The sequence below is a fragment of the Cornus florida genome, unplaced genomic scaffold, assembly GCF_030987335.1.
Source record: "Cornus florida cultivar Cherokee Brave unplaced genomic scaffold, ASM3098733v1 CherokeeBrave_3.0.0_Hap2_Chr10, whole genome shotgun sequence".
Taxonomy (NCBI): Eukaryota; Viridiplantae; Streptophyta; class Magnoliopsida; order Cornales; family Cornaceae; genus Cornus; species Cornus florida.
This window is the reverse complement of record NW_026775580.1, coordinates 111520049-111537057: the sequence shown is the minus strand read 5'-3', so window position 1 is coordinate 111537057 and position 17009 is coordinate 111520049. Positions and strand designations below refer to the sequence as shown.

The following is a 17009-nucleotide window of genomic DNA, read 5'->3' as shown; positions in this document are numbered from 1 at the left end:
TTTTTTGGGTGGGTAAGGTGATGTATTGAGTACTGACAATGTGACAGCTTCATTGGCAAGAGCAATCACTTTCGCCTGGGTGCCTTCTTTCCTTTCATTCTCTCTTTGTTCCATGTTGAGATTGATTGTGCTTTTTGATTCCACGGTTAATCAGCACATCTTATGATCACTTTGCATATATACATTTAAATTTTTTTTAATGAGATTATGATTCCATATACACCATAATTTACATGTTTCCATTTTCACTGAGCTTTAGTATAATTTAGTGAAGAGCAAAAGAATTTGGAGAAAAAGCAGTCCATGACACGCCAAAAATATTAGTACTTTCTATGCAGCTCTTCATGGATTTAACTCAATCATTACCTTAGGAAAGTGGTATATATGCAAAGCACTTTTTTTTTTATCTTCTTTGTACCTAATGGTCCTTAATACACACAGAATATTAATTATCACAAAAGTTGAAGCTGCCAAAAATTTCGATCCAACAATGTATACCAAGATTTTACACCCATGGCTAGTCATAATCAAAACATGGCTAGGTCTTACAAGAAATATAACTGGGAATATTTGCACATCCTGTAATATGATGGTTTTTGCGGCCATAACAATTGTAAGAGTAGTTAAATTTTGGCTGCTGAATATTGCAATGAGAATTATGTATTTAAACACTCGCAAACCAAATTATAACTTTAATATATATTCCAAAATCTGGAAAACAAGCCAATAAATTGATAGGTCTGACATCAGATAAGTTTCACTCCACTTGCTTTATTTGCAGTGACATACTGCTAAATATTACACCATAAAGCAAAAAACAGAGGAATACAAATGCACCTGTTTTATTCAAAACATTAACCAATTAAGTGACATGTTCTACCAACCTGGTAAACCAGAAAGTTGCTAGCCAGTTTGACCCTAAAACATCAAATATTTAATTAGACAAGAATATAATAATTCAAAGGAAACATCAAGAACAATCAAAGCAGCTAGCATCAGTAGGGACTAATTAATTATTTGATATATCGGTAGCGACGCCAACGGAAACAGCTTCTTCCATTCTCTTAGCCATGACTTGCAACCCCGAGCCAATAAAAGTATCCAGATTCTCCAATACCCACCCTTCCACTGGTTCAACTTCATAACACCACTCAATGTTACACCCATCTTCCCTTGGGACCACTCTAACACTGGAAACATAGGAGTTGAACCCCACATTTCCATCTATAATGGAATAACTAAATGTCATTTCAGTTGGATCAATGGACAGTAGTTTTTGCTTTGTCCAATTTATGATGTCGTCGCCACTGTTGACCGGAGTTTTGAAGCCAGCGCAATAACGCACACAGCCAGGTTGGCCGGAGACGCCTTCAACAGGAAGGCATGTGTGGAGAGTTGGAAACCACTTGTTTAGGCCAAAGAAGTCTTCCAAGAAAGGCCATACTTGTTCTGCCTTTGCACCTGCTAGCTCTGCACAGGCTTTGCCTTCCCATTTCGGCTTCTGCCCATGGGCCATTTCTTTAGCAGACTCCATTGCTCTCTGTAGTAGTTGTTGATCTTGGAATTGCAAAACCAAGGACTCTTGTGAAGGTTTATATAGAGATTATAGCTATTGTACTGTATATTGATTTATGCTTATTGGTGGTCCTAACATGACTCAGTATTGGCAGTACAATAAATCCACTGAGGCTAATGAAAATATAATGCATGAAAGATTAGGAAGAGAGATGAGACTGACCAAGACTATAATATACAGTAATTAAAAACAACATTACATTTTGTTTATATATGTATAAGACAGTTCACAATTACAGATAGTATGCTGAAAACTTCACTACAAATACCTGAGTGTTGGTTTATCACATTGCTATAAGCATTTACATCTTATTAGTCTTTCTCATATATATATATAGGTATGTTGTTGATTTTTTTTTTTCCCTGTTAATTTTATGTGTGAAAAGAATCTTACTATTCTTGTACACAAATTATTTTCAGTGTCGTATTGTTCTAAGTCAGCGACATAATTAATTATAGAGTTTAGGTACCACTGCACACTCAACCAATATCGTGTTTCTATGAAAAGAAGTGGTGTTGCATTACAATATTTAACTAACCTATCTATCACTAATTTCAAATCCTATATCCTATATCTATATAATTTCATAGCTTAACTAGAGAACAATCTTTATCCCATATCTATATAATTTCAAATCTTTAACATAATCACTCTATAAGCAGAGAGCACCAGAAGACAATTGAGCAATTAACTAATCATATATCTCTTGTCAAATTATTTATTTATTATTATTCTTTTTTTTCCTGATACATAAATCTTTGGGTAATTTACACAGACTTTTCCTATAATTTGTCATAATTACAGGCAGCACCCTTTCTGTTTCAGAAATTACTCAGACCTCCCATACTTTTGAAAATATCTTACACGGACCTTCCTTCCGTTACGGTCAACGCCGGTCAACGACAGAAATTGATGACGTCGTCTACTATTTTTTCTAAAATACCCTTGTCTATATAATTTTATATTATATTTAAAAGATATATATATATATATATATATGTAAACAGACCAATCCTCCTCTGCCTTCACTTCTTTAACACCAAAACCACCATTGACCTCAGAAACCCTCATTTGATCATCACTCTTGTTTTTAATCTCACATCCATTCACCACACAATCTGATAGTCTAGTGCACCCACATCAGACATTAATGGGAATACTTGCTTCCCTGTAGAAGTCAACAAAAGAGACCCCCGTCAAATTCTTGAATGTTAGAAAAATGAGAATAAACTTGACTCTGCATAGTATTACTCCAAAAGAAAATATTAACCCTAAATATATTTAGGAAGAACATGTAAAAGCCCCTCCTATGGAAGTCAACAAAAGAGATCCCCAATCAAATCCCTGAATATTGGAAAAATTAGAATAAAAATGACTCCACATACTGCTCCAGAATAAAATATTAGGTCAAGAAATAAAGATTTCTTCGATATGGCGATAATGATCACCATCATCATCTTCATCATCCCCTGCTTCTGCAATCAAATTCCCTTTCTGGGTATAATCCAAAACACCCCAAGAAGGCTTGATCATAATACAAGGAGGGTAAATTTTTCTCTCCAACCAAACCCCACAGCAAGAACACTTCAAACCCACCTCACCGCCATTCTCAACCTTCTCTCATTCTCTCTAAACCTCTCCAATCTGCTTCAACAATGGAAAGAAAGCATAATTCCCCGATGACTCGTCACGGAACTCCGGCTGCGAAGATGAGCAGTGAGAGAGTCACAAGCATTTGATTTAATTTTCTTGAATTTTGAGAAAGTTCTAAGCAACCAATCTTTTTATTTTTTTTAATAATCATCAACTAATACATCTCCAGTTTGCTAGATTTTGAGTCCATGGCTGCCTAGAGAGAGAACGTGAAGATAGAGAGAGAGAGAGAGAGGCGATAGTGTATAAAAAGTTGATGTCATGCCTACTCAATAATTTATGGGAGTAGTTTAGTAATTTCAGATGTCAAGGAGAGAGTATTTTAGTAATTTTGACAGTTCTGTTACTGTATTTAATCGTTCGTCACACATAAAAGAGATTCGTGTAATTTTCAAAACAAAAATGATATTTTTATAATTAAGATAAATTATAGGAGAGGTATATATAAATTATCCTAAATCTCTTGTCAATTCAAAGTCCCACAATTTTCTTTGATTCCATTTGTGTGGCTTTGGTAAAGTGGGGTATTCCATAGTACAGAGGTCTAGATTAATATGGCCACTAGGCCCAACAAAAATATATCCACGTTTAAAATATTAAAAACACATACACGTTTAAAAAAAATTAAAAGAAGTCACTCACTTGACATATCCACGTTTAAAAAATTAAAAGTACACATAATTTGGTGTGTAGTTTGGAACTTTGGATGTAAAATATATTTTTTATTTTTTTATTGTTTGATTGTCATAAAATATTTATAAAATAAAAAAATATTAAAATCTAATAAAAGTTGAAAGACTTGCTTAAAGTTCTTTGTTTTGCTGAGGTTTATAATAAAATTAGCTTCATATACAGTTTGAGTTTTTGGAGAAATTAATTTATAACATGATATTCAAGCCATGGTACCCCTAGGTCCTTTGTTCAAGTATTTACATTTTTTATTTTTCTGCTCTCTTTATATTTTTTTCTTTAGCTTCGGTGGAATTTCCAACAGAAAATATTTCAGTATCAATTTCTTATAAAAGAAATTTTTTTTTTTTTTCCCGGTGTGTTATGAAAGAATTAATGTACAATACTGATTATGGATCATTTATTTTTCATTTCCAGGATTTTTCAGTTTCTACTATAAATGATTTGTTTCTGGTATAAAATTATTGCTGCCTAACAAATGGTTGTAAGGATAATTTATGAGATTTCATGTATCACAGGATAATTTCTCTTTCTAGAGCAACTTCTCATGGTGAACCCCACCCCCACCAAGATTGCTATAATATTTGGGCTGGGCCAACCAACGAAGTGGGTTTAACCCAAGCTATAAATCTATAGCAACAAATTTGGATTATAAAATTTTAGAAGAAAGTTGGGCTTGAAATAACAAAGTCCAACCCAACAAAAGCACTGATTGCTTGGATTGTGGCCTTATGTAACCAACCCAACAAACCTAATCATTATGCAATTTATGCTGATATATATAAGGAGTTTCAAATCGTAAAATGAAAGAAAAAGGTGATCGAGTAAAAAAAAAAAAAAAAAAAAAGATGATAGAGGGCCATCAGTACCGGTCTAAGAGGTGCCGATGATCAAGTCAGTGCTAGATCAGGAGGTTGGAAGAAAGATCAAAGAACTCTTTTGAAGATTTGTATCATACCTTATGAGTTGTCCGACCACCGCCTTTATAGGAGAGTTAATTGTAGTGTTCACCTAGGAAACTAATTTCTTGACTTTTCCACTACGTAGTGGGAGAGTTATCAGAAAGAATAACTGTCTTTATCCTTACTACTTGTAGCCTATTCAATCTTTGTTTTTATCCTCGTCACTCGTAATCTATTCAACCTCTTAGATTACACTTTGCTTAGATTTCTTTCCATATATATATAATACGAAATATTCTACCTGTAAAGATAATTGAGTTAGAAGAAGAAAAATTATTCAAGAAAAAAGAAAAAGAAAAAGAAATAGAAATATTACTCAAAGCTTGTTTATAAATGATCCACTTCATAATTGTGGGCTATAGTTTCCATGATATAGCAAAAAAGCCAATTCATGCTTCTAGATATAAATTCAGAATAGAGACACCCAGACAAGAAATAGAGTGACACATGTCCAATTTCATATAAATACGAGTATAAATAAAATATATACCAATCCATCTCATAACCTATTTTTATTTTATATTGGAATACTTATATGTAAATGTACTTCAATTTATTAAGCTGGAATTAAACTTGATTAACTTCATGCACTGCACCCTCTTAATTACAGAGGAAGAAAAAAAAAAATACACTAGAAGTCGCTATCACATGTCAATTATACATTTAAAGGCTTAAAAACATTAAAGTATAGGTATAGAGGATTGATATTGAAAAAGTCTGAACAGAAATGTTTCAATTTTCAAATTGTCCCCATGGTGATAAGAATGTCATTAATTGAAGTTTACCAAGAAAGTTGGAATACATTGAAAATGACCTGCAAATAAGAACCATAAGCACAAGTCATAGACCGGACCACCAATAATGTTTAGGCCTTAAGAGTCAAATAAAAAGCATCAAAGTGGTTGGATAGTTGGAAATGAGTGGCTTTGGTAGGCCTCATTTTGCCACGCTTGCATTAGTTGCCATTTCAAATAAATGTATAGTATTATTAATTAATTTGATAGATAGAATTTTCTTTTTGTGCGCGCGCGCGAGACTATTTTTGTCACATTAATGATTTTATTTTGAATTATTAAATTCAAGTTTGATCAATTGAGAGTTGCTTTATAGATCAATGGGGGACCAAATTAACAAAATGGATTAATTTTCCTTGTTATTACTTTTAAAGGAAACGATCAATTATTATTATTGTGGTTGTATTTGTCACCATTAATTCTATTAGTTGCGTTTGGTCCATCTGGATGAAGTCCCTGTCTATCGCAGCCGTAATATGGGCTTATTAGCATTAAATTTTAATTTGGATTAATCGAGACGTTGCTTTTCTGTACCAATGGGACCAAATTCGAACTAATATTTGATTATTATGAAAGGTAAAACAGTCTGAAAATTTGTTTTATAGATCAAGCAAAATGATGGGTGGTCGAGTTACCCGAAAAAATATATATATAAAGTGATGGTTGGTCATAAGAGTGATAAAACAGTAATTCAGAAAATCTGGATTAAGTATATAAATGTATATGTATTATGTATTATGTATATACATGCACACAAACACATCTAAAATATTTTTACGTAGGCCACTGGGCTAAAATTTAATTAGGTTTTGTTATATGACCTAGGATCGTTCCATCCCAAAAAACTAAATGTTTGTTTCAGTAAATACCAACAACTATTATTTTATTTATAAAACAAGTGTAGTATTGATGATCATCTCAAGGCATGCATGATTTAAATATTATTCGGATAAAGGAGTTTAATTATATTTTTTTTTTTGGGGACTAATCTTTGATTACCTGATTTTTTACTACATTGAATCTTTTTTATTGTCTGTATAAGTTCTTACATATGAAAGTTGCAACAATATGATTTAAAGTTAAAGGAAAAAACTTGTTTTCTTAAAAAAAAATTAAGTAAAAGAAATTATCTCAAGAAAGTACTTGATTGATTTAAGGAGAATAATTTATTATTTTGGAATATAAGAGTTTGGATGGCCTTCAGGACCTCAACAATAATTTTTGTTGAATATGTAATTATTTTACTTAATTCAATCAAAGTAAAATATGAACTCTTAAAGTAAACTATTTTGTTATTTAAGGCTCTTCTTACTCTAAGTAAGTGTAATTTTCCCTTATTCTTCTTCTTCTTCTTCCTCTTATTTTATTTTATTTTTTATTTATTTATATTATCCTACCATTATCTCCTCTCTTTTTTTTTCTTTTTTTTTTTTTTCCTATTATGCCATTATCAAAATTCTACTAATAAGCATTTATGGCAGGGGTGAGGTGCCTAATTGTTACTAGTGGGACTTGTCCCATATCAAATTTAGATGGGGATTGAAGTGTGTATAAATGAGTAGGTATGTAGCACTACCTCACAGTTTAAGTTTTTGGGTAAATGAGCAAGCACACGCACACCCATTACAATTGGTATCAGAGTTAGACCCGATCCTTAATTCGGTGTCCCGCCAAGCGCCTAGCCAGAAGGGTGTCCGGGTCTGGCCCTGGGGTAAGCAGGGTGGCTCGACTACAATGAGGGAGTTACCCAGGTTCGGGTGGGGGAGAATGTTACAAATGAGACTTGTCCCATATCGGATTTAGATAGGGGTTGAAGTGTGTGTATAAATGGGTGGATATGTAATACTACCCAACATTTTAAACTTTTGGGTAAGCGCTCACCCGTTACACTAATCTAGTCTGATTTCTACAAATTGTTCCTAATCCAATCTGATCCGGTGAATTTGATATGTTACTTTATGAATTTGGGAGATTCAAGCCTTTCTATAGTAGTTTTGGCATTATATTTTTTAAATTTGGGGGGTTTAAGCGTAACTTTAGGAAGGATAGTTTTGACATTATATTTTTTTAATTAGTTGACTTTTGACTTTTTTAACGATCAACTAACAAAAAAAGGTGTCAGTGCAAAGTTAACCATACGTGAGGGAGGTTGATGCTCTTTTTTTTTTTTTTTTTCTTTTTTTACTAGTTTAATTTGTGAATAATAAAGACAAACCTGGGTATTGGACCATTTAACATTTATTTGAAATACAAAATTATGAACTGTATAAGAATTTTATATATATTTGTTAACGGATTGGTTCCTGGGTTGATTAAACGGATTAAATTGATTTTTAGACCCCAATCTATTAATCAGTCCGGTTACTGTGGATTTCTTGTTCATAAATCTGTCACCAAACTATTAGGCTAAAAAACCAATCTAATCGGCGCCGTTCTAATTTACGAATTGACGAATCAAATGAATTACTTTTAACAATATTGTTATCATAGTAATTTAAAAACAAAACTCTAATTAAAAAAAAAAAATACCTTAATATATTACATGATCAAACTCTTTACCCGCACGGATCTAATTTACGAAATGACGAATCAAATGAATTACTTTTAACAATATTGTTATCATAGTAATTAAAAAACAAAATTCTAATTAAAAAAAAAAAAAAAACTTAATATATTACATGATCAAACTCTTTACTGTTTTTATTTTTGTATTTTTTATCTTGGCGTTTGAAACACACTCTTTGCCCCCGGAGACTTGAAGTTTATCCTTCACCTCTAATTTATCGGCCTTGTTCATGAGATCGAACACTTTTTAGGTGGTAGCAGTTTATGACAATCAATCAGATTTTTCCTCACCGCAACTACTACAAATGGATAGCTAGTGCAGTGGTGTAGTGTCTATCTTCCTCCAGTTATATTTGAGAACATTAAATTGCTACGAGTTTACTTGATTCAATTTTTTAAGAATAAACTTCAGAGAATTAAAAATTAAAAAATTGTATAAGAATATGTTTGGTTAAGGGATTATTACATATGGTGTTAATGACTCATATTTATCATTGAGTCAAAATCTCCTAATTTAAAAAAAATAAAGTTGACTAAAATACTGACGTGAATATGAAAAAACCTACATTGTTCATTTGCTAACATAAGTACCACTCTTTTGTGCATGCATGGTACCACTTTTATTTTGGGCATAAAGATACCACTTTTTGCACATATATACCACTTTTTGTGTACACGTGTACCATTTTTTTGTGCAGCACAAAAATTAGTATATGCGTACCAAGTAAACTGCTATATGAGTCATTTTAAACTAGTATATGCGTACACAAAAAGTGATATCTACGTGCCTAAAAGTAATACATTTTGACAGATGAAATGTGTTTTTTCATGTTTACGTCTGTATTTTGGTCAACTCCATTTTTTTTTAAATTATAAGACTTTGACTTCATCAAATAATAAATATAGGCCATTAACACCATTTATGTGTAATAATCATTTTTTAAGAATTATTTTATAAAAACTTATCTAAAACAAGATTATAAATATCTGAAAACCTTTTTATTTTTTATTTATTTATTTTTTGAATTATTAACGATTGTTTTCTGAAGACAAAGTCCCTAAATTTCTTTCAATATCAATTCTATTGCATCAGCAACATAAATATTTAATTTTGTGGCCTCTTCGATCTCCTTGCACGGACCTATGTATATATATATATTCCATCCTCTCTCTCACATTATACCAGATCGGAACATACAGTACTCTCTCTCTCCCTCTCCGGCCCTCTCCCTCTCCGATCTGCCCATATCAAAAATACATTCCTCTTTTTCCCTTAAATTATACAAGATTCACTCGCTATCCCTCTAGACATGGAAAGTGAACCAAATCCACCAGTGAGAGCCAAAAAATTGTGGAAAATAATACGGGTAGTCTTCTACATGTTGAGCAAAGGTATTTCAAAAAACAAACTAATGGATGATCTTAACACGATGATGAAACGTGGTCAGATCGCTGGAAAATCCATGGGCAACCTCATGAACCACAACTACTCAGCCCTCACTTGCCGCCCAGACGACCCACACCTCTCTTTCATATCTCCCCAAGAATACGAGTTCAGCTTCCGCAACAGCCCCGCCTATCCCTCCTACCACACGAGGCGAAAGCACCACCACCTCCACAGCCGCCACCACCACCGCCACCTCTACCATAACGCTGACGTGGTTCAAAAGGTGTTTGATATGTTGAACAGTGAGGTACCGGAGGCATCTCCAGTATCATTACCGGGGTTCGGACGGAGCCCAATGGTGAGGCAGTTGAGAGTAACAGACTCTCCATTTTCAGTCAAAGGTACGGAGGATCATGCTAGTTGTGATCAAATAAACAAGGCAGCTGAAGACTTCATTAACAAGTTCTATAAGGAATTGAAGCAACAAAAGAAAATGGCTGCACTACAATCACCCTCACCTTACCACCTGTGGGCCGGATGATATATATATATATATTGTATCAAATTTCCGACGATCGAGATTGTATTCCGGCCGACATTTGCTCAATAACTGTATCTTCGTACCAATAAACTGATAAGTATTTGCGACATTAATTACATACTGCTTTTTTTCATGTTGCAGCTGTTACTAGGTTACCTGTACGTGGCTTTGGGAATGGGTTGGCTTCAACGCACAAATTGCACACACTTTTTTCATTTTTAATTTTGTTTTTCAACCATATTAATGTTATTTCCTGCTCGTTATAGTTTTTTTTTCGTTTTTATTTTTATTTTTTATTATTATCTCTCTCTTATCTTTTCCTTCTCTTGTTTTCTATTATTATTTTTTTTCCCTGTGAATGTCATTGTTTGGCTATCCAAAAAACCCTAGTATAGATCTAGCTGGTAAACAACGCAAAATAAAAATGTTAGTAAATTTGGGATAAATTATACTCACATTGTCTGAGGTATAACATAATTAAACCGGTTTTTCTTATTTATTCAAAAAATATATATAGTATATTGGCCTCCCATGTCAAATGTTTTTGTTGGATGGTATTACCTTCAACAGTTGTTATATTTTGTAAGGTTCTTCTTTTTTCGGTAAATAAATATTTTGTCAGTTGAAAAAAAAAAAAAGGGAATTAATTAAAGCTAATGAAAGGGGCTGGTTTGAAATATAATTTGGCAAGCTAAGCATATTTCATCATATGACTTCGGTTGACAATTAATATATGAGTCAAATTAAATATGACGTTGTTGAGTTTATTATTATTATTATTATTATAATTATTATTTGGTAGAATGTGAGAATGTTTCATATCAAAGTGGTTATGAAAAGAGAGTTGTGTTTGGCCTTCTGTAGCTTTTTTATTTATATTACCTTTAAAAGGTTGGTGCCTGGTTGCCTGGTTGGTACGTAATTGAAACATATGGATTTATGAGCTAGGTTGGCTTCTTTTATGTGCAACCGTCTCTTTTACTAGTGCCTTTTTAGTGGTTATGCCTCATTCAAGTAGTTGGATGTCACCTATCATGTACAATCGAGCAAAAAGCGACATTTTTTTTTGAAAAAAACATACACGCATATATGTATGTAATTAGGTTTGTTTTGGTTCCCAAAAATATTGAATTGGTTTAGTAATTAGGATTAGGATAATTAAGATAATTTAACCTTTATGTTGTTAATTTACAGTCAGATATTTGGTCGTGATCAAAAGAAATCGGCCGAAAAGTCAACTTTTTGATCAAGTTACATACTTACATTAAAGGCTACCTGCATTTTATTTTATTATAAAAATAATATTTATAATTAACGACATTGGCACACTAAGGAAGACTAAGAGGTGAATTTCAGACACACTCTTTTCTTTCAGTGGCAAGGCAACTATAACATTGCTCTTTTACGTATGTTCAGTACATAGTATATATCCCTACATAGTACAATTATTTGTGACGAAGTGGGCAACTATAACAGCGTACAATTATTTTGGCCATCATATTTTCCTGCAAGTGCAATCCTACGCAGTATTACATGATTTTCCGTTTAATGATTATAAAGTTATAGAACACTCATATTTCAGCCTTTTCTTTTCTTTTCTTTTTTTTTTTTTTTCCTTTACCATTCAAAAAAAAAAAAAAAAAAGGTTGAAGTAGTGATTGTCTTATTTAATCCCCACCCAACTCAAAGTTAACTCTACACCAGATTAAAAGTTGCTTCACTGAGTCACTTGTACGTGTGCTATATATGTTTCACCACCATAAAGTCTCTACCAACATAAATTTAATTCATTAATCGTCATTTGACTTTGTTGAACATACGATGCCATCTACACGTGTTGACAAGTCTTTTTGGTACTTAACTGGTAATAACTTGGATAAGAGTTTTAATCATGCATGGGAATGAAATTTGGGACGTTTTAAGTTTTTTTTTTCCTCTTTAACAATTTAAGTTTTTTTTAGAGAAATTGGTCAAACATTGACATGATATCAAAAATTAAAAAAAATTATAGGCATTGTATAGATTATGATGTCACGGTCTAATTTACCCAAAAAAATAAATAAAGAATGCCACTGTCCACTAGTGAAGATGAGCCTACCTACTGGGTAATATAATTCAGGCATAAACTCTCAAAGATTCTTTTATATTTCAGAAGAAGAAAATAATTTTGTTTACGTAATTTCCCTTGACTAAAAGAATTCCAAAGGAATTTGAAACGTGAAAAGCAACACATGTAATAATTAACATCTGCTCGGTCACTATAGTATGGTGACTATACATATAATTGACTTTATTCAAAATCTGACTTATGATGCATTTCATGTTCACATGTTTGTGTCAAAATATAATATCACCTAATTATATGGAAAAATATATATATATATATATATATATATATATATATATATATATATTTAATCAACTGCACTGATTAATCGTATGCAATTATTTTCATGCATATATGATAAAGTATAACAGGAAAAAAAATTAAAAACACTTGAAATGTAAAACATTTAAAATCCTTCATATAATATATCACAAAACACCTTTTTAGTTTTTACTTACAACAATTTGATAATAACGTTAGTGATAAAATGGTTGTTTCATTTGTTGCATTATACCAGCAACAAATGATTTCTGAGCGGTTGTGGAACCTACCAGCACTGAATAACAAATTGTCGGCTTTAGATCTAGAAGAGAAAAAAAGCCATCAGAAAAAACACGACGTTCATTATTAAATAGTAGGTGGAAGAGTACGTTGTGGACCTGGTGGTGTTGTATTACTCCATGATCAAAGAAGAGTCTCTCTCAAGCACTTGAAAAGACTCTCTCACGCAAACACACTCTCAAGCACTTAAAAAGAGACCCCCTCTCTCTCTCTCTCTCTCTCTCACACACACACACACAAACACACACACACACACACGATAATAAACTTGATTGATGCTTATCTTTTAAACATCGAGCGTAATTCGTATCAGCAAAAAGGCAATGCCATTGATATTTTCTGGGTGATAATATATATTTTTCAGCATATCTAAGAATTGTTCTTTAGCGGCATCTTATAATAGTGTTGATAAGGATATGAGAAATAAGCCTTTGAAATTTCGCTTTCGAACTACATTTGTAGGGTCGATACACGTATTCTTTAAAAAAAAAAAAAAAACACCTAAAAATCACTGTGACATTCACAATTATTTAACACTAATCAATCTATTTTTAATGCTTGCAAGGCATTTTCAATCATTGCTTGTCCAATTGATAGTGTGATGCTATTTTGCCCGATTATAAAAAAAACCTACTACTAAGACTCTTTACGTGATTGAATACATATCAAATGATAGCTGAATATGTGAAACTTTGCTCCTTTTATTTAGTTATTTATTTATTTTTTATTTCTTCTTTCTTCTCCCTAATTGAACTTCCATGAAACAAACAAGATCGCCTCCAACAACATAGTAACTGAAAAAATCATTAACAACCAACAAAAAAAGGCTCTCGATTTGATTTGAATTTAAGTTTATGTAAAATCACTAAAAGAATTTCTACTATTAAAGACAAAAACAAACGTCTTTAAAGGTGCCCAAACTGTCCCTAATGCCCTTTTGGGACGATTGATGCAACTGTTCCAGTATGTGGCATCCTAGAAGCCAATTAGGGACAGACCAACTGGGACGGAATAAGCCTCCGTCCCAAATACTTATTTGAGACGGACGAATATTTCGTCCCAAATAGGGACAGATGATATGTTTGGGACGGAAGTAACATTGTTGTCCCTATTTCCCATTTTTTTAATTGGTCGTGGCTACCCTTCTTTCTTTCTTCTTCTTCTTCTTCTTCTTCTTCTTCTTTCTTTTTTGCATGTTACATTCATTCAAAATCAGGTTCATCTATGTCCATTCATTAAAATTAGAGTGTGAGACATTATTTTGTTGTGGAGTTGACTATTTATCCCAGACCAAATGAATGTTCCCAAATATGACCCTCTCTCTCTCTCTCCCACGCAAACACAATCCCAAGAACTTAAAAAAGACCCCCCGCCCTGCCCTGCCCTGCCCTGCCCTCACACACACACACACACACGTACATGATAATAAACTTGATTGATACTTATCTTTTAAAGATCGAGCGTAATTCGTATCAGTAAAAAGGCAATGCCATTGATATTTTCTGGGTGATAATATATGTTTTTCAGCATACCTAAAAATCATTCTTTAGTGGCATGGCAGTGTTGATAAAGATTTGAGAAATAAGTCTTTGAAATTTCGCTTTCGAACTACACTTGTAGGGTCAATATACGTGCTCTAAAAAAAAAAGACATACCTAAAAATCACATATGACATTAACAATTATTTAACACTAATCAATCTATTTTTAATGCTTGCAAGGCGTTTTCAATCATTACCTGTCCAATTGATAGAGTGTGATGCTATTTTGCCCCGAAGTGCTATCCGGAAAGGCTTGTTGCCCCGGCAAAATCAAATTTGTCATTTGTAAATTAATTATCTATTATATCTATTCCTAACAGTGGACTATAAAAAACCTACTACTAACGACTCTTTACGTGACTGAATACGTGTCAAATGATGGCTAAATATGTGTCAAATGACAGTGAAACTCTTATCTGCTCCTTTTATTTATTTATTTCATCTTTCTTCTCCTTAATTGAACTTCCATGAAAACAAACAAGATCGCCTCCAACAACATAGTAATTGAAAAAATCATTGGCAACCAACAAAAACAGCCTCTCGATTTTATTTGAATTTAAGTTTATGTAAAATCACTACAAGAATTTCTGTTATTAAGGACACAAAAAAAAAAAAACACGTCTCTAAAGGTGCCCAAACTGTCCCTAATGCCATTTTGGGACGATTATGTAACCGTCCCAGTATGTGGCATCCTAGAAGCCAATTAGGGATAGACCAACTGGGATGGAATAAGCCTCCATCCCAAATACTTATTTGAGACAGACAAATATTCTGTCCCAAATAACTATTAGGGATGGATGATGTGATTGGGACCGAATTAACATTTTTGTCCCTATTTCCCATTTTTTTAATTGGTCGTGGCTACCCTAATTTTTTTTTATTTTTGCATGCTACATCCATTCATAATCAGGTTCATCTATGTCCATTCATAATCTGCTTCTTCCACAAACTAAGATAAATGTCAACACTAATAAAAAAAACTCAATTTTAGTAACCATTAACTAAAAACAAAATAAAGTTCGAATCACATTTCCAACAATTCTCCCAAAAATAAGTACCAAATTAAAGATATAATATTTAAACATAATTTCCAACAATTCTCCCAAAGAAGTACCAAAAGATATAATATTTAAACATAAAAAACACATTATCTAAGCATCAACATCTAAAATGCGAGGAATAATCGATCAGTAATCATTGATCATCTTCTGGATGCTCAGATTGAAATGGTTGGTACGGACCAAATGGACCAAACGTAGGTGGTTGAGGACTATTTAATAAACAACCAAAGGGTCTATAAGCTGGCGGTTGTTGCTGTTGTGCCAAATTGTGTGAACATAAGTTGAGAAGACATTCTATTTTGATTCTCCGCGAGACCAGCCACAGTTGCCTTCAAATCATTCATGGACACCATCATTTTCTCACAGGTTTCTTCAGCTCTATTAGCCCTTCTCTTCTCGGCTTCCAATTCTGCATTGGCATTCCTCTTACGTCCTCATGGAGCCTTCTTCCCATAACCAAACCCACGAAAATAAGTACCCTTTCCTGTTCCAAGACAATTCTGCAATATTTGCTCATCCACGAGAATTGGACTACTAACATCCACACTATCAGATTCCTTTGACTGAGCCACCATATTATCCTACATTTGAAATGTCAATGAAGTAACATATATAGCATTCAAAATTTCAAATATTTCAAATAATTGTAAATACAACTTGAATGACCGTAATAATATTCACTGCACACTATATATAGTAAGAAGAATTCTATAAAATTCTGAAAAAAAAAAAAAAAAAAAAAAAAAGGATTTCTGAAAGTATGCATTATAAATACTTAACAAATTTATCACTAATTTAAATAAACAAATCCGTAATTACGATTATCTTAACAAGATGAATCATGGCATTTTGTAACAGAGCAATACAGTGAACAGAGGGAAAAACAGCTTTATGCACTTTCCGAAATCTAAAACATGGCTATATTTAAAAACATGGCTGAAATCAATTAACAAAATATTGTGTCAATTATCTTAATTATTACCTAATTTGGTTTAAGCAAGATCCAACATTTAGTGCCCTAGTTTACATGTTTTAACTAAAAACCTTCCTTTTGCAGCACAATTACCTAGAAGAACTGATAATGATATCAAGAATTACTGGAATACAAGGCTGAAGAAGAAGCTACTCAGTAAGAAGCACAAAGAACAAGCAGCACGTAGAAGTAGCTGCGCGAAGCAAGAGGCAAGGAAAGGGGTTGAGAATTACATGGTTGTCAATGAAAATGGTAACCAGACTGCGTACTCGCCAGAGCTTCCGGTGCTGGCACCTATGCCCTACTCAACCCATAAATCCAACAATGTTGTGAAACCAAGTTTAAAATTGAACAAACCCACTTTTCTATTGAATCAAATCCCACCCAACTCTCTTCATCAATATTCTTGTTTTCTTAAATCATGTCATATTTAGTCTATTTTTAAGGCAATGTTTTTTTTTAAAATAAAATTTTGATCTGTTACACCATTAAAGGCACAATAGACAGAAAAATGATATGGTACCTGCTACAATAATTATATTAGACACATTGGGTTCCTTTTGGGTATTTTGCTGAGATTATTGAGTACTCAAAATTGA

General features: G+C 32.8%; 2 protein-coding genes across 2 annotated transcripts; one reads left to right on the top strand and one right to left on the bottom strand.

Annotated features, from left to right (window-relative positions):
- Positions 1 to 710: 710 nt before the first annotated feature.
- LOC132277169 (lachrymatory-factor synthase-like) lies at positions 711 to 1882 on the bottom strand. Its single transcript, XM_059778933.1, has one exon. The coding sequence runs from the start codon at positions 1532 to 1534 to the stop codon at positions 1010 to 1012; it is 525 nt and encodes a 174-aa protein (XP_059634916.1). The 5' UTR covers positions 1535 to 1882; the 3' UTR covers positions 711 to 1009.
- Positions 1883 to 9550: 7668 nt separating this feature from the next.
- Positions 9551 to 10168, top strand: LOC132278403 (uncharacterized). The gene has a single exon (XM_059780194.1). The coding sequence runs from the start codon at positions 9551 to 9553 to the stop codon at positions 10166 to 10168; it is 618 nt and encodes a 205-aa protein (XP_059636177.1).
- Positions 10169 to 17009: the final 6841 nt, after the last annotated feature.

Excerpts from the sequence above, each read along its gene's own strand:
- LOC132277169 (XM_059778933.1), bottom strand. The coding sequence starts at position 1,534 with ATGGAGTCTGCTAAAGAAATGGCCCATGGGCAGAAGCCGAAATGGGAA.
- LOC132278403 (XM_059780194.1), top strand. The coding sequence starts at position 9,551 with ATGGAAAGTGAACCAAATCCACCAGTGAGAGCCAAAAAATTGTGGAAA.